Genomic DNA, 17,729 nt, shown 5'->3' on the forward strand with positions numbered 1-17,729 from the left:
CTTTCTCGTTATATTTCTTTTCTTCTTTTCCTCATGTTGCTTTTGTTAGCTCCTTCGCATAAATCCTCAAAACATTTGCTTTTAATTTTTCCTTTTGTTTGGAGTTATTTCGAAGGAGAGTGTGTCTCTCAAACGTGACGTTTGTATCCTGTTAGGTGGGAGCGGTTTTTAAGCCGCTCTTCACGTTTGTATTGTTGACACTGCTACATGGTCTCTGCCACCATTCTTGGGTGGGGTAGTGACCCATGGATGACCCCTGGGATCAGGTCACCCAGCTCTGACCTGTGAACCTCCTGGCCGACCCGTTCGGGTTGGTCCCACTGTGACTCCGCATGCAGTGACTCTGGACTGAGGGTGCCATGCTTGTGCAGATGTGTCCTGTCAAGTATGGCAAGGTTTTCTCCAGCATGCTTGCCTCCTTGCTTCCTTCCCTGTAGGTCTTTACAGTGACAGGGAACCTGACAGTGCTTTATACACAGGCAGAAACAGACACATATCAGCTGCCGCAGACTGCCTAACAGACTTCTCTAGATTGTGTTTTTTGAAGTCTTTACATTTGTTTTTGAGAGCTGCAATCATATCTGAAAGGCATAGCGGTCAAACCAGAAAATCTCTGCTCAAATAAAAGCAAAACTCAGCTTTGATTTAAAGATACAGTTTCAGTTTTTCACTATGAAAAGATGCAGTGCTGCTTTCTCAGCCCATATGTAGCTGGTACAGACGTCTTGGGTAAGACTTCATCATCCCATAAAGCACAGCCAGGTGCTCTGTGTTCACTATAAACGTGCTCTGTTGCTCTTCTGCTGCATAACACTGAACGTTTCCTCCACAGAACACAGAGGACAGCGCTCGAATCTCCATCACTTTTTTTCGTCTGTTTCGAGTCATGCGGCTGGTCAAACTTCTCAGCAGAGGAGAGGGTATTCGCACCCTGCTTTGGACTTTTATTAAATCCTTTCAGGTGAGATGCAGCACAAATGTTTAATCAATGTCTAAGGGAAAATGGAATTTGCTCATATAAATCTTTTTCTACTTTTCCCCTGTTTTTTGCCTTAAGGCTCTGCCATATGTTGCTCTTCTGATAGCCATGCTGTTCTTCATCTACGCTGTCATTGGCATGCAGGTTGGTAAACTGGACAGAAAATACTTTTTCCACTAATTTTTAACCACAAAAGTAAGAGTGCAGTTGTATTCATTTGGCAATGTTTCTCTAACAGGTGTTTGGAAAGATTGCAATGGTTGATGGCACTCACATTAACAGAAACAACAACTTCCAGACCTTCCCACAGGCCGTGCTGCTTCTCTTCAGGTATGTGGATAACTGATGTCAGGCCATCAGGAAAATCACATTTGTTTTCTAGGTGATTAATTTGTGTGCGCCATGCCTGCGTTTTCTCAAGGTGTGCCACAGGTGAAGCGTGGCAAGAGATCATGTTGGCCTGTATGCCAGGGAAACTGTGCGACCCAGAGTCTGACTACAACCCCGGGGAGGAGATGACGTGTGGCAGTGGATTTGCAATAGTTTACTTCATCACTTTCTACATGCTCTGTGCTTTCTTGGTACACAAAAATGAAACTGTGTTTATCTTAGGATTCATTTCTTATCAGTTATACTTGCGTGGTGTGTATTGCACTACCTTATCATTTGCAGTATCAGTAGTGGGAGTTCTGTTTCCTAAAGATATCAGTTTTCACATTTGCTCATCATTTTGATCATTCTTACACCTAGAGCTAATATGAAATGGGGCAAAAATGAATAATCTTTAAAATCATCATAACATAAAACAACAGGTCCAAGTTATGTGCATCATAGTGTCAAAATAAAAATGTCCTTTCTATAAAATACCATGTGTTCCTAGAACCCTATGTATACTGTATGTCTGTTATTTTGAAAAAAAACAACAACAACTTTGTAAATATATTAAGACCTTTTTCTTTTATTTTCGTAGATTATTAATTTGTTTGTGGCCGTCATTATGGACAACTTTGACTATCTGACACGTGATTGGTCCATTCTTGGTCCTCACCACCTTGATGAATTCAAAAGAATTTGGTCAGAGTATGACCCTGAGGCAAAGTATGTGCTTTATTCCTCATCTGAATATTCATGTTCATGTTCATTTTTTAACTATGTCCATTAATTTCTATGTATTTTTCTCATATAGAGGCAGAATTAAACATCTGGATGTTGTAACCCTTCTTCGTCGCATCCAGCCTCCTCTGGGTTTTGGCAAGCTGTGTCCTCACAGAGTGGCTTGCAAGGTCTCCTCTCGTCTCCTCTCCTCTCCTCTCCTCTTCTCTTTTCTCCTGTCATTTTGATTAATAATTTCAGGTAGAAATGATGATTATTTTACAGCAATATTAAAGGCTTGTTCTCTTCTTTCAGAGGCTGGTAGCCATGAACATGCCTCTGAACAGTGATGGTACTGTTATGTTTAATGCCACTTTGTTTGCACTGGTGCGGACAGCCCTAAAGATAAAAACAGAAGGTATAAATCAAACATGAATGACATTTCATTAAATTGCTGCTAAGAGAACAAAGAAAAATATTCCCCCAAAATTCAGCTCATGCACACACTGCGTTAATTGTTCTCAACTTCAGTTTAAATGGCTGTAAAGTGGAGGGCTGGGTTCTCAGGGATGCTTGTTTCCCTGTGGTGCAGGTAATCTAGAGCAGGCCAACGAAGAGCTGCGAGCTGTCATCAAGAAAATTTGGAAGAGAACCAGCATGAAGCTGCTGGATCAAGTGGTGCCTCCTGCTGGTGGTTAGTGGAATTAACATTACAGACACCTTCATGTCCTTCTGTTTGACACACAAATCAGCCTAAAGCAGCCTGCAGAAAACACACACACACAAACCATATGCTTCCATGCTGTTCACATATAATTACTCCAAACAGGTATTTTGTAACCAAGTCCTTAAATAAAACCTAACACTCACGCTCACACTGAGACCGTGTCACATATAAATAAGGCTATATTGTGCTGTTTCTGCTTTGTTCATCTTCTCCCTGTTGTCCCCTCAGCAGTATGTCTTTTTTAGTCTGTGTGTATTCAGTACACACTGCTCCCTCCCTGCCTGCCCTGGATGCTGATGGAGGCCACTGACTATCTGCTGGGCTTTGGGCTTGCATGGCCTTATAGACCACTGTGCAAGAGCATGCTTCGTCTTTCTCTCTAACATCTCTGTCCTTCCTTCTTTATCTGTTTCTTGTCTCTACTCTCTCTCTTCTGTCTTTTTTTTTTTTTACTGCCTGAGCTTTTTTTCTTCTCATACTTTTGTATCTCTGTGTCCAAAACTTTGAAAACACTTCAGAATATTCTGAAGCAGTTCTGTTTTAGGGTGGTGGCATGGAACTAGTGTTGCCTCTCTCTCTGATCTCTGTCCCCAGCGTGCTTGTTCAAAGTGATTCAGACCCCTGCTTCAGAATGATTCTCACACACTCATACATGCTTTTTAAATTCAAAAAATGGCAGAATATACATGCAAGAACACAAGCTTTGAGTACAGTATTTAGAAAAAAAGCATACATAATATTATGTAGGGGCATACATGAGCACAAGCATATGAAATTACACACCGACATGTATGATGCATACTGTAGTTTTGCTTGCTTGCATGTGCTAAAGCAGTTAAAAACATTCAAAAGCATCCTTTGACATTCAAGAAAGATTTAGAAAAGAAAATTTAAGAAAAATTTGAACAAATTAATCAAGTGGCCTAAATGAAAAAATTGTTTTTGATACACATTTAAAAATTGAAAAGCCTTTCTGTTTTCCTGTCATGATTAACTGAACAGAATTAAAATTGTTCATTAATTTCCAGTGAGCTCAAATGCTCTTGTTGATCTTCTCTTGAAGAAGAAAAGACTTTCTGCAGAGCAATAGTAATCATTTAAAGTTTTATGAGTCCTTTTAATGTTGCAGGTGTTTGAACACAAATTCCTCCAATTAAATCATCCACAAGTCAGACATACTTACATACATGTAATCTCACAGAAATACACACATGAAGACATGTTGGGATATGTTCATTCTCTGTCCTTTCTGATACACAGCAAATGATCCTATTTGGTACATAATGAGGTAAAGTATATACACCATCAAAATGGATTTATAACATTTGGTTAGAAATCATTTGGTTGGTGGAGGTTAAAAAGTGCCTCGCTATTCTTAAGTTCTAAGGTGGTGAACCCCCACCACCCATAGACGTGGGAAGAGAAGAGTCTTTCCCTCTCTCTCCCAGGGTACTGTGTGTTGCTGACATAGGAAGCATTTGTGTGGTCTGTTCACTCAGATGATGAGGTAACCGTGGGGAAGTTCTATGCCACCTTCCTGATACAGGACTACTTTAGGAAATTCAAGAAACGTAAAGAGGAAGGCCTGGTGGGTGCACACCCTTCCCAGAACAACACAGCCATTGCTTTACAGGTGAGTCTTACGACACTCAAGTGTGTTTCTGACAACGTGAGACGGGCTGTTGAGACCTTTGTTAAAATGGATGAATGAATGAACTTTGTTAAATCTGATATACATCTCTGTGCATTTCATTCAAAACTCATCAAGAGTGCTGATGTTATGGTTTGTGATCCAGCAGGACGTTCATGATCTTGGTGTACAGTATGATTCTGTGATTTATGTTTCTCTTGTGTGAATTTAGTACTTGTGTCTTCTGTGTCTCAAAAAAATAGCTAGATGTTGATGTTAAGTGCACATCACTGTCTTCAGCCACCATTGCATGTATTTTCTGTGCATCACAGTCCACGACTCATGAATTTCACATGCAAAGCTTGTTGCAGTTTCTGTTACCTTATATCGTATGATATATGGCGTCAGTATAGTCCCATATATCACTGTCAGACAAAAACATGACCAACTAGTTTCTTTATATTTAACTTTTTCTATGTATTCTGCTATTATATAGATCTACAAAGAAAAGAGTGAGAAGAAAATTATATTTTTACATTATTTACATTTTATTTTTTTTCATCCAAGTACTTTCCAACTAGTGGAAAATATTTCAGAGGGATAAAAAGGGACTGAAAGGGCTACAAAACAACATCAGCAAAAGTAAAAGCGAAATATACGAATAAATACTTTTTTGGAGTAATGTTAAGTAATTTGGAAGTGTAAAAGTAAAGTAGCGCAGTAATGAGTACATACAAAAATGATTTAATTTAAAGAAAAAACATAAAAATGGGAAGGTAAGTTAATAGCAGAATAAATATGAAGATAAATAAAAAAGTAAAACGAATCAATTATATAATTACATGCAATGCTTTCACCTGAAATGTAAATTGCTCTCTTTTTCCAAATTAATAAGATGTTTAAGAAATTGGAATCCAGTCATTTTAGGCACCACACAGTCAACATAATCTCCCGTTCTTGGTGATAGGAAGGCAACTGCAGCAATCAAATTCTTTGAGTTGTTGATTTCTCTTTCTGTCAAGTTTTATTTGACAAATTGCAATCATTGCAATGAAAATTGAATACTAAACACAACATATGGGTGATTGAACACACATTTTTCTATAATTAACTCAAGAAATAGCCATGAATCACATTTTTTTTATTCATATTAAATTACTTCCTGCAGTACTCAAAGTATTCCCAGTATGTGACAGAAGCATATCTGGAATCTACCGAAGGCTACATTCAGGAGAGCACATCTGCCTGTCTCTGTGTTCTCATCTCTCACAGTCTGAAAGTACTGTAAGTGTCAGGTGTTGTACAGCACAGGTGCGTGTATGTTCAGTATGTGTGGTGGTTGTGCCTGTATGATGTCAGAGTTCGCACTGTGAGTTTTAAGATGAAGGTCACAACCATAGCTCTTAGCCTTGTTGTTGTCATGGTTCCAGGCTGGCCTTCGTACGCTGCATGATATTGGGCCTGAAATTCGCCGGGCGATATCATGTGATCTGCAGGATGACGAACTAATAGACTTTATTCCAGAGGAAGACGAGGAAATTTATAGGGTAACTGATTCAAATTTACACAAAGGGAAATGTTTGTGCTTGTAAATAATAATTCTTGTTCATGGAAAAGTACGTATGAAAAAGCTAGCTGTAGATGGAAATGGAGTAGGAAGCATTTAGCAGCTAAATCTGTAGCAGAAGCATTAGCTTCAGATTTTATATCTGCAATATGTAAGTTTTTTTTTCTTCTAATGAGTTCATTTTGCTTTATTATGTTTCTTCTCCATTTCAGTTCCAACAATCTAAACAGTGTTTTGTTTTGCTCGCACATCATGCCATGTACCAGCTTCCTAACTTACTTTTGCACATATATTTTTCTTAAACAATATCAGCCCTCAGACTTAACATCAATAGCATTTGTCTTGTAAGAAGGAGAAATGCTGGTGGTTTTACTGTGAGTGTTCCTTCACAGCGTAATGGTGGACTCTTTGGTAACCATCTCATGAATGGTGGTCATCGGCGATCCAATGGGCATCAAACCAATGCCACTCAGCGCCCTCTGCAAGTGCAGCCTCCACCTCACTACGCCCACATGGAGCAGCCAGTAGGACGCCTGTCTAGAGCCAATGCAATGTCCCATCCCAACCACCATCATCACCACCACCACCATCATCACCACCGCCACCACAACTCCTACGGAAAGTCTCCCAAATCTACCAACATAAACCTCAACAATGCCAACGTGTCCAGTCTGCCCAACGGAGGACACCATCGCTACTACGAACACGCACCTCCCAATGGCTATCCAGGTCTACGCAGCTCCTATTATGATTATGACAAGCCACGGACACCCCAGGGTCAAAGGTATCCACTCAGTGATCATTATGTCATGTTGCAGAATTAGATCAAACAATATAGAGTGAAAGTGGATTTATATAAATTTATATAAACCTGAAGCTCCATTCACACCCTGTTGTTGTACCCTCTGTCTCTGGCACATTTTATTTGGCGGCGTCAAATGTTGCAATTACATGTGGACTAAACATGTAAAACATTACGTCACATCAAGACGTGCTCAACATGGACTGTTGCAGCAGGAATTTCAATACTGTCTGAACTATTCTCATCTGTAAGAAAATCTTTGTAGAAAAGTCAGATACCACCTTTGTATGAATGTAATTACAAGTGTATGTTACAATGAATTTGATAATTATGGAAGAACATATAGCACTAACACATATTAAGAGGTGTCCTTGTCTTCATTTCTGCCCAGTGATAGTCACGAAGAGACTTCTTATGATGTATAACAACACATAAGAGGATTTATTTTTAAAAACATCACTGTGGTTATTCACTGTGTGAGTGCTTGCTGTTGTCAGACATCGGTGGACAATACTGCTACAAAAGTGTTTTTTCCACAGGCAGATTCTTATCAGACTTTTCCATTACATTAGCCTCTACTGGAAACTTCATTCCACCATGCATCATAAGCCTGCTCTTGTACTGACACTTAATTTGTGACCAGTAGCACATTTTTCTTCTGATTTCCCATCTTCTGTTTAAACTACATTCTCCAGTATTGGGCCTGTTTTTCCTTAGTGCCCAAGAAGTTTGGGGGACAATTTCATTGCTTCCTCTTTATGAAAAAGAAATGATTCTCAGATTGTTTCTTATCTTAAAGATAGATAATGGAATTGTCAGCCGACAGTGGAGTCATCGCCGTCACTCTCTGTTCTCCTCGTACATATATATGAGAATGCTGTATATGCTTCATATACTGTATGATATATATGTCACACTTTCTTCACCCAGTTTCCTGTGTTCTCTCCTTCTCCCTTTCTCCTTCCTAACTAAATTCTTTCTCTTGGCCATCCCTGTGCTTTCTTGGACAGAAGGCGCTACTATGAGACCTATGTTAGGTATGTTGTTTTTCTAGGTTTGGTTCCAGCAATGTGTCTCAACAGCAAAAGGACTTATGTTTCATTTTGACTTGGTTTTGGAAATTGTTGCATCCTTGCTAAGTCAGTGTTTCACATTACATGCTGGCCAGTCATTTTGCTTTCCTAGTTGTTATGGCACAGTTGTGTTTATGCATTGTTGGATAAATAATAGAGAAATGAATGTGAGTGGCCAGCATTGTGCTGAGAGCAGCCCTGCTTAATGCATGTGTAAAAGTGATGCGCTTGCTTTAAAGGACTACCCAGATGCTTGAAGACAGGGGAGTGTATGAGAATGTTTGAAATGAAGTGAGTGAAAATCACTACTTGTGTCCACTTCTTCTGTTTAGTGCACATTTCCCGCAACACTGCACATAGTTAACATCATGACTTACTAGAAAGAGATGTGTTTTAATTAAAGTAGTGAATGTCAAAGTGGATGGGGTGTTTACATGGCAGAGATAACCCACGACTTCTGTTTGTCTTGGTTTGGTTGTAAAAGGGTAGTCTCTTGAATTGCTGCCCCCTGTAGGCTTGTGTCTGCATGGCAGTGCATGGCAGTATACCAGTAACCCCCATAACGACAGTAACAGTGTGCACGCTCTAACCCCTCTGCCCTGGCTCTTTCACAGGTCCCACAGAGGGGATGGTCGCCATCCCACCATCCGAAGGGAGGAGGAGTTTGATGAAGACCATTTCTCCGGGGAGTATTACAGCGGGGAGGAGTTTTATGAAGATGACAGTATGCTGTCAGGGGACAGGTAACAGTCTTTTCACAGTTTTGCAGTTTGCAATTGCAATTTCATTCTGACTTGGCTAGAAATTTATTCCAAAGGTGTTTTGGATAATGGATCCCATAATGTAATGTTCACCAGGTATCAGAACAGCGACACGGAGTATGAGACTCCCAAAGGCTACCATCATCCTGACAGTTACTACGATGATGATGAGCAGCCTCTCTACCACGACTCACGGAGGTCACCAAAGAGAAGATTGCTTCCTGCAACACCTCAAGGTATATTATGACCATCATTTATATATAAAAGATAGACGTGGCTTTCTTCTCTGAAAGTGGCTGATATTTGAATGCATTCTTTCTAATGGCCAGTAGGGGGCAAAAAGGAGTCAATTAGAAAAATAAGCATTATGCTCAAAAAAATCTTTCTCAATCAGTCTACACTCTCAGTAATGACTTTATTTAACACGGCCTGATGTTCATTTAGTCAGTTATGGTTTGATGTAGAGTAAGCAGACAGGAAAGAAGGGTATGCTTTAGGGTATTCTTATTGTGTGATTGTCGCTACAGTAATAGTGTCCTTGGTTTTTGGTCAGATCCTTCCCTTTCATGTGGGCTCTGGTTCCAAAAAAGTAAGGTGTCTAAAATATTAAAATTGTTCATCCTATAAAAACAGCCTGTGATTGTCGTCCTCCTTGACCTGGTGCCATGTGTCAATGTTAAACATTGTAGAAAGCTTTTACGTGAGGCACACCCCTCTTTGCTTTTCATTTCTTCATAGCTTGTTATTACATTGTACATTAGTATATTGATCAGAGCATAGATTTTCTGAATATCTGAAATTACTAAAGTGGCAAATGTTAATCATCTATCCAGTTAAGGTGATTTTAATAGATGAGCAACATAAAATAGCTGTGTGGGGTTTTTTGTGTGCTTGTGGACAAACCTCACAAAGCTGTAGTTTTCTTTTAAAGGTTGTACATGTACACAAACTTTGCTTTTTGTTCGTTTTATTGTATTGTATTACTCGTAAGTTTGAATTTCTCTCATTGTTTCTAAGTTAATGCTCACTGCTCTACTCTGGATTAATTCAGGTAATAGAAGGCCATCCTTCAACTTTGAGTGTCTGCGCAGACAAAGTAGCCATGATGAGCTTCCACATCAGCGTACTGCTCTACCACTGCACCTTATGCAGCACCAGGTAACACAGACATTCTTTAAGTTACATTTTTGGCCTTGGGTGGAGTGACATTTGTTAGTAAGTTGCAGATTGCATCAGCTTTCTTAAATTAATTGCTAAATATCACAGAAAACTGTTGAATCGAGATACTACACAGCTATGAAATGGCAGCAAACAGAACTGCTTCCCAAGTGGGTGGCACAGTTTAACTATACTTCAAGTCACTTTTGTGTTCCACTGTCAAAATCCTCCTTCTTCACCCATCAGGTTATGGCTGTAGCAGGGCTGGACTCTAGCAGAGCCCATCGCCTCTCCCCAACCCGCTCCACCCGTTCTTGGGCCACACCCCCTGCCACACCGGCCAGTAAAGACCAGTCACCATACTACACCCCTCTCATACGTGTGGAACACCCACACAGGGAGAGTGTTGTTGGTAGCCAAGTGTCTGTGCGCAAGAGCTCCTGGTACACAGACGATCCCGAGTTCTCCCAGAGAACGTACTCACCTGTGCACCTGCAGGTTCCTCCGGAGTACCATAACCAGTACCACCAGAAAAGAGGCAGTGCAACAAGCCTTGTGGAAGCGGTGAGTTTAAGGCTGTTTGGTGGAATAGTTACTGGAAATTTTGCATGACCTGGGCTTTGATCTCACAAGCACATTTTCAGATTTATTGTGTCATCTGAACAAAACACAAAACACAGTCCTAAAAAATCCACACTGAGATATTTTTCTTCAAATTCCTCCGAACAGGTTTTGATATCAGAAGGACTTGGGAGATATGCCAAGGATCCCAAGTTTGTCGCTGCCACAAAGCACGAGATAGCAGATGCATGTGAGATGACGATAGATGAGATGGAGAGTGCAGCCAGCCACCTGCTGAATGGAGGAATTTCCCCGGGTATCAATGGGGTAAATGTGTTTCCCCTTCTGACTCCAAGGGATTATGAACTGCCGGACACCGCAGCCAGCTACAGTGATGAAGAGCCAGAGACAGAACCCAGAGGTCCTTACGAGGAGGACCTGGCAGACGAGATGATCTGCATCACAACTTTATAGCAGAGGCTGGAGGATTCTGCACATTAGGACCCTTATAGATTTGCGAAAATTTAAAAGAAATGCATCTGTTGGCTCTGACCCAAAGAAGTGCCTTTAAAGTGAAGAGAAAAGGCATAGGGATGAGAGACACACAAGTCCTGTTCGTTTAATTGTTCTCCACCTGCCAGCCGTGGAGGTCACAGCACAGAGCCAGTTACCATTCCTGTTGAGCACAGAGGGACAGACTGGATCTTCCTTCCAAAGGCTTTGACCTGATGGTAATATACAGGTTCTGCCTGCAGCCAGTCAAAGACAATAACGCTGATGCCAGTGAAAGAGATGGACCAACTGGCAAAGGTGTGAGATGCTCTAGAGGGTGGGTCTCCAAGGGTGATGACAATCAGATGTTCGATGTCATTACCTCAGTCACTTTTTTAAGGTTTGGCATATCATGCAAGTTTTCAATGCAAGCATAGAAAGGCATATCTCCTCACATAGTTTTTAGAATAACTCGACCCCTTCGTCGTTAGCGCAGATCGTTTAAAGATCGTTTAACTCGCTAGAGCTGAGTGAAATAGTGAGATAGAGAGCTGAGTTGCACCAGATTATGCAGGAACTAACAGTCCTACTTATAGCATCATTCAACTTGAGATATGTACTTTTCAAGCAACTAAAGCATTTGTGATAAATGCACTAGCAGGCAGGTTATTTTAACACTTTAGAATAGCCTGATTAATATTTCATAGTTGATATGCTGTAAATTGTATTATATAACAAAAGAAACTTTGTAAAGAGATATTCTATATTTTGTAATTATGTATCATTTAAAAGATCAGCAATATGGACCCTCGTGACTCACGTTATACTATAAAAGCAGACTTGCATTATTTTATTAGGTAAACTGTTCGGATATTTATTTGCTTTTTTTTTTTTTTGCCAATATGCACCTTTTATTTTGCCTATGACGACAGCATTCTTTAGAGGTTCTGCTTATGTGGCGACACTACCGCACAAGATATGCTTTGTTTCCTTAGCATAGGAGTACACTTGTTACTTCATCAAACCGACAATGGAGCATTTTTAGAAGGCAAGCCTCAAGGATCCAGTGCTGAAATTTCTCACAGATGTGACGAACACATTTGTTTGCATATTTTGTGCACAGTATTTTAAAATGCGTAGTGCATTAACAATGCTGCTTTTTTCAGTTGGCTTCGGAGTCAAACCTAGGTTTTTGTCAGCCCCTACTGAAATGCCTTTTTGCTGCTGAAAGAACGAAAACTGATAGATGGTAATAACAGGGATAAATTAACACTTTCAAAGCTCATGCTGGGAATTTCACTCTTTGTTGGTCATGGCAGGGTTTCGTTAGACCTTTGTACCGAATCTTAGTTATCACATCTTAGCCTTCATGCTGTATGTGGAGAGGGCTTAGGTGGCAGAAGACACATGCACACATCCAAGGGCCGGAAACAGGCCCAACATGTGTTCTAGGTGAAAGTACTGAGGGTGTCCTGGTGTCAGGATGCTGCAGAGAGGCAAAGCAATACTAACCCCCACACCCCCAACCTTTCTTTCTCAGCCTCCCTGGTTCCTGCGTATAGTATACCTCGTTAGGCATTGGTGAAGACATATCATTGTCACAGCTTATCTGTTTGTCCCAGTATCCCACAGTGGATTCGTTGAGATTAACTAGGGCTGAACATGGATTTTAGTGTGACTGTATGAAAATGAATGGCAAACCCCACACTGGGTACGTTTAAATAAAGGAGTAGCTGGAGCCCACAAGTTTAAAAACACAAGGCAACAAAATATCTTTTAACCATTCATCATCCGTTTTTCTCTTGCATAAAGATACTGGACTAAATAAATTGAGGTGGGCTATTTCAGGCGTTACCATAGAGCGTTTAAGGGTTAATGTGACCTGCTGTTGTAGGCGAGTGCATACTGTACTCTAATTCAACCGAATACTGTCATGAAAATGTAGGTTTTCCATTTTGTGTGCACATTGAAAGGGCTCTTTGAATTGTTTGTGAGTAAAAAAAAAAAAAGTGTTGTAGTCCTTTTGTTGATAACTGTCATAAAAAGGACCAATGCACATAAAAGGCACATTGTACTATTCGTAGCAATTACAGTACTGATGAACTGAAGATATGCATTATTTTGTAAACACTTTTAAAAGTTGTGTTAAACTAAAGATTAAAAGAACTTACTTTTACCTCATGTCAGGGATTCCTGAAAAAAGAAAAAAAGAATATAATGATTTGGTTCAGTCTACCAATGGTATTTAAATATTAGCACATAGCTGTTTGTCTTTGCACAAGTAACTGTATAGTGCTTTTTGTTTCTCCTTTTTCTAAACAGATTTGTGTATTAAGGTGAGACAATTTTGTACTTTTTGTGACTGTGTGTATGGTTTAGTGGAATCTATATTTGTCATTTACACCTCACCTCATAATGCTGGGAATGAAAGAGTATTAAAAACATTTTTCAAGGTGCACTGTTCCTCTGTTTTGCAGGTAGGAGAAAAAATAAAATAAAATGATCAAGTACCAGTTTACAGAGAAACACATGTTGATTTGAACGTTTCTATTAGTTTTCTTCATCTTGTTATGATTATAATTACTATTACTACTATTAATGTTCAGAAAGCTGTATTAAAATAGAAGATAATGTAATATATGTACAATATGGAAAGACCCATGGTAATGTTCTCTACTTGAAAGTCTTGATATCTGCTCCTTAATGTTTTTATTGAGTAAACATCTTTTCTCTTAGTAGCAAATGCTTTACTATAACCCTCTAGGTTTTGTATCAATACATTTTTTGTATTTTTATTTTATTTTATTTTGGCCTTGATTTTCTTTGAATCGATACTGATATTTTATTTTCTATTGATCATCATTGAATAAACTTATGCTGAAATGCTGTTCTAATCTCTTTGCATTCTACACTTTTTAGCAGACAGACAGTTGCTGTGAGTGTCGCCTCGCAAATAAAAACAAATAATTCAAACGCATAACTTCACTGACGTTTGTGTAATGTGACAGAAGACGTCTGCAAAATGAATTTTAACAAGCATGTTTCAGGGTAGCTGTTGCATTTGCACATTTCAGGAAGGAGACACTTTGTTTATCTCCACAGTTGTTGTCGCCTCCGATGCCTCATCGTCCTCCCATGGCTCTTTCCCGCACATCAGGAAGGGTACAGCGTATTTACGGAACTAAAGGAAACATATATTACAGTCTATTATTGTAAGTCAATGATAACATTTCTGATTTATCAGCATATACAGTAGAAACTACGTACATTAGATAGGCTTTTAGATTATAGGTTATATCATATACAACAAAACAAACACTCTAACAGTGATATTAAAGTGTGACAAAATAAAAATAACTTTTAAAATGTAACTCATTGCCAACCCTACACATATGCTTTAAAAAGAGAGTATAAACATATAATAAGGCTTTTGTAAGCAGAGAAATATGCATTTAAGAAAAACATACATGTCTGTAACTACAACCCCTCCTGTGTGTCTATTGTTTAACGAAAATATGTTTTACTGGCTTTACGGGAGAATTGATCATATGTGAAGGTAACTGTAAAATTAAAAACAAACAAAAATAGACTCTAAACCCTTTGCTCGTTTTAAACTGAGGTGAAATGGTTTATTTACTGTAGACAAATTTAAAATTTTCTCATTAAAACTGGAATATTCAACGTAAAATATATCAAATCTGTAAGTTATATAATACCAACAGAAACAGTGTTGTATTTATTCCTGTATTTCCTGAATAGCTGTGTAATACATTTTATCCCCACTGGGTGGTGCTCATGTGACGGAAAAAAGAGTTGATTCACTAGTTCCCCTCAATGTGTTTACCATATCTGGCTGAATACAATTATTACCTGCTTATTGAGGTAGATATAGATGATGGGATTGTACACAGTGCTGCTCTTGGCCAGATAAACAGGCACTGTGCCCACCAGAGGATGAATCTTCACATCTGGGTTGTACACCACAAGCATGGCCAGGGTGGCATACGGCATCCAGCTGATCAGAAATGTCAGGACCATCAGGATCACCATGGACGCCACCTTCATCTCCCCTTTAGCCACTGCGCCACCTTCCACACAAGCCATCTTTGATACCTGTAAAATGGTGTGTTACTGATAGGGTCACTAAAGACATTTAGAGAGGAAACATCTCTGCAGTAAGATTCAAGACTGAACTGGAAAGTGACAAGAAGCCCCAGCTAGACACTAAACACTTTACTGAACAAGATTAGAATTTTAAAAAAGCTGGTAAGAACTGATTTAACCTTTAAAAAACAGAAAAATAAAACACTGTATCATAAAGTTTACACACTTCTTATAGTATATTGTCTTTATTGTGAATAGTATGTGTAGCCTAAAGCTGTCAGTTAAATATGATAAATTTAAAAATAAGAGATTTTACTAGTGATCAGAGTTATAATGTAAATTCAAACACATACTTCCATTTCGCTACAAATCCCGCAGATGACTTTAACACCATAACTTAAAAGTATGCGTGTTATTTTTTCAACGCTGATCTATAATAGCTCACCCGGTGTAATGTCCACATTAGCTTGGTGTAGGATACCAGGATGATGGCAAAAGGAACAGCAAAGCACACCGCAAAGTAAACCACGATGTAGGAGACATTTTGAGGGTCTCTGTTGTGCCAGTCTGGCGCACAGGATGTCCCAACACCCTCCAACTCATACCTTCCCCATCCAAACAATGGAGGCAGGTTCCATGTCAGGGACCACAGCCAAGATAATATAACACCTCCAACTGCATGCTTCTTTTGGAAGGTAATTTGTCCCAGTGGCTTACACACCACAAACATCCTCTCCACTGCGATCAGAGCAACGGTGCACAGAGATGTGATACCTAAAATAAAAAAATAAATAAGTAAATAAAATAAAATTTGAATTTTCACAGACGCTAGTGGAGGTGAAAGTACTTTTAATGACACTGTACTCCATGTGGTATTCTTTCAACTTACCAAACAAGGACACAGCAAAACCTTCCATCACACAGCCTGTTCTGCCCAGGGAAAAGTACCCTTGGGCGTTGTTGACCACAGAAAGCACCCCTCCGGTCATGGCTGTGCCCAGATCAGCCACAGCCATGTTCATTAGAGCATAGTTGAGCGGCTGCCTCAGCTGCTTGTACATGAGGGACACAATAATCACTGTAGCGTTGAGGATGATGGCCGGACCAGTAAAAATGGCCATAATGATGGACAGAATGATGAAGCCAGCCCGTGGAAGAGAGGGTTCCCCCTGCGGACCCAGGTAAAAAGAAGCATTTTGCAAAGATCCAGAGTGCTGCATGGATGCAAAACTATAGAAAAAAAAAGTGGTATGGTCGTCTTTTCTTCCCTGGAGGTGCTCAGAGTTCAATATCTCACTACTCGAGTGTGACAGTGGAGATTAGACGACTCGAGTCTAAGAATAAATCCTCCAGATCTGGACTTACCAAAGAGTAATTCCTCCAAAATGATGGTCCTTGATCCCCCACCCTTTTCTTAATTGTAAAAGGATTTAAACAGGCAGTGCTTGTTGCTGCGCTCAAGCCACTGAGCAAGTACAGAAGAAAAACAAGACAATACAACAAAAATAAAAATACAATAATATAAGATTATTTGTGACTGCTCCCCCTCACAGAGGACAACTAAATCAGACTGCTGATTTAGTTGTCTGTGAAATGCTTAGAGAGAGGTGTTTCACAACATGTGCTAACTACTGTAATTAAGACTGTGTGCCCCAAAAAGTTGATTCTGTTCATCTAGACGTTGCGTTTTCTGTGGGAGAAACATTTTCTCACTCATCCTAGTGACTTCTTGAGATGAGGACATATATATATTTAAAAAAATCAAACTATAACTTTTTCAGATATGCATCTTTTAGTTCTACTGCTCTGTATAGAAAAAGCATAGGCATAATTAAACTCTCTAAGTTGCTAATTTTGAATACAGCAGCGTAAGAAACATGATCATCTTTCTTGGAAATTATTTTTCAGATCAATAAAATGACAGTAATAGTGTAACAAATGTGATTAAATTATCCTTTTTTCTTCAAGAGTAGTTTTATCTTTAGGATTTGAGTGAGTTGGGGAAGGAAGGGTTATACAAAATGGTCCGAGGATTTAAAATATTTTTCTCTTGAATGTTGGCATACAAATGTCTTCAACAAACTTAATTTTGAAACTATATTACTAATAACAGATTTCTGTCAGAAAGCAAAACATATATATTGAGTATTTTTATAGTCTATATGAATAAAATATTTACTTCAGGGTGACAAAGCCATGAAGTGCTTGTTGCGTAGGATAATGACAATGGTAAATATATCATTGCATTAATTATATTATGTGGAATTAGTTTGATGTGAACAATTTTGTCTCTCTGTGTGCATCAAGTTTATTCTGAAGGCTGGCTTAAGACTAGTTCTTAAAGAGAGATTCGATTAAACAAGCGATGAAGTAACCGGTTACGCTTTAGCTACAAACTCATGTAACGGCTGTTTGGACTCAGGATTACGGTGATGTGCTATTAATAACTCTGTATTAAAGTTCCACCTAAACCCAGAACTCAGACAAACAACAACAAGATGAAAACACTTTAACAAGTGCAAAGGTTAGGATTGAACCTAATCATCAAGTAAAAATAAATATCTTTATTTGATCTATATTTATTTATAACAACACGTTACAAGTTTAATATTACTATTATATTACTATTTCACTGCTAACTGGATTACTAATTAATGTGTTACACAAATTCACAGCAGTGATTAAAAAGTAAAGAAAAAAACATAACCGATTTTTGATGATGAAATGTGATCTGTATTTATATATTAGACTTAATAACATATGGCACAGGAAGCCAGAAGAGT

General features: G+C 39.0%; 2 protein-coding genes across 12 annotated transcripts in view; one reads left to right on the forward strand and one right to left on the reverse strand.

Annotated features, from left to right (window-relative positions):
- The window catches only part of cacna1da (calcium channel, voltage-dependent, L type, alpha 1D subunit, a), a 59,926-nt gene extending 47,028 nt beyond the window's left edge, over positions 1 to 12,898 (forward strand). For 7 of the 11 annotated variants that reach the window (XM_040052168.1, XM_040052170.1, XM_040052177.1 and 4 more), the window contains 17 exons: positions 833 to 961; positions 1,058 to 1,123; positions 1,218 to 1,309; positions 1,401 to 1,560; positions 1,950 to 2,077; positions 2,166 to 2,262; positions 2,387 to 2,489; positions 2,664 to 2,765; positions 4,298 to 4,431; positions 5,859 to 5,975; positions 6,388 to 6,779; positions 7,808 to 7,834; positions 8,485 to 8,613; positions 8,728 to 8,867; positions 9,683 to 9,789; positions 10,036 to 10,353; positions 10,519 to 12,898. In XM_040052168.1, coding sequence (XP_039908102.1) covers positions 833 to 961; positions 1,058 to 1,123; positions 1,218 to 1,309; positions 1,401 to 1,560; positions 1,950 to 2,077; positions 2,166 to 2,262; positions 2,387 to 2,489; positions 2,664 to 2,765; positions 4,298 to 4,431; positions 5,859 to 5,975; positions 6,388 to 6,779; positions 7,808 to 7,834; positions 8,485 to 8,613; positions 8,728 to 8,867; positions 9,683 to 9,789; positions 10,036 to 10,353; positions 10,519 to 10,824 — 2,547 coding nt within the window. In that variant the 3' untranslated portion in view covers positions 10,825 to 12,898. The remainder of the gene's footprint in view (positions 1 to 832; positions 962 to 1,057; positions 1,124 to 1,217; positions 1,310 to 1,400; positions 1,561 to 1,949; positions 2,078 to 2,165; positions 2,263 to 2,386; positions 2,490 to 2,663; positions 2,766 to 4,297; positions 4,432 to 5,858; positions 5,976 to 6,387; positions 6,780 to 7,807; positions 7,835 to 8,484; positions 8,614 to 8,727; positions 8,868 to 9,682; positions 9,790 to 10,035; positions 10,354 to 10,518) is intronic. The other 4 variants (XM_040052175.1, XM_040052174.1, XM_040052169.1 and 1 more) reach the window with 3 other exon arrangements.
- An 835-nt stretch (positions 12,899 to 13,733) lies between these two features.
- On the reverse strand, positions 13,734 to 16,342 carry LOC120746735 (parapinopsin-like). Its single transcript, XM_040052180.1, has 4 exons — positions 15,836 to 16,342; positions 15,392 to 15,720; positions 14,713 to 14,955; positions 13,734 to 14,023 (listed from the first exon to the last, which is right to left on the reverse strand). Exons 1-4 carry the CDS (start codon positions 16,164 to 16,166, stop codon positions 13,913 to 13,915), a joined length of 1,014 nt encoding a protein of 337 aa, XP_039908114.1. The 5' UTR covers positions 16,167 to 16,342; the 3' UTR covers positions 13,734 to 13,912.
- Between the last annotated feature and the right edge of the window lie 1,387 nt (positions 16,343 to 17,729).

This window comes from Simochromis diagramma, unplaced genomic scaffold (genome assembly GCF_900408965.1).
Source record: "Simochromis diagramma unplaced genomic scaffold, fSimDia1.1 OVJJ01000389.1, whole genome shotgun sequence".
Taxonomy (NCBI): domain Eukaryota; kingdom Metazoa; phylum Chordata; class Actinopteri; order Cichliformes; family Cichlidae; genus Simochromis; species Simochromis diagramma.

Excerpts from the sequence above, each read along its gene's own strand:
- LOC120746735 (XM_040052180.1), bottom strand. The coding sequence starts at position 16,166 with ATGCAGCACTCTGGATCTTTGCAAAATGCTTCTTTTTACCTGGGTCCG. Across the intron at positions 15,721-15,835 it reads TTTTGCTGTGTCCTTGTTTG|GTATCACATCTCTGTGCACC; the intron begins GTAAGTTGAAAG and ends TTTTTATTTTAG. Across the intron at positions 14,956-15,391 it reads TAATGTGGACATTACACCGG|GTATCAAAGATGGCTTGTGT; the intron begins GTGAGCTATTAT and ends ACCATTTTACAG.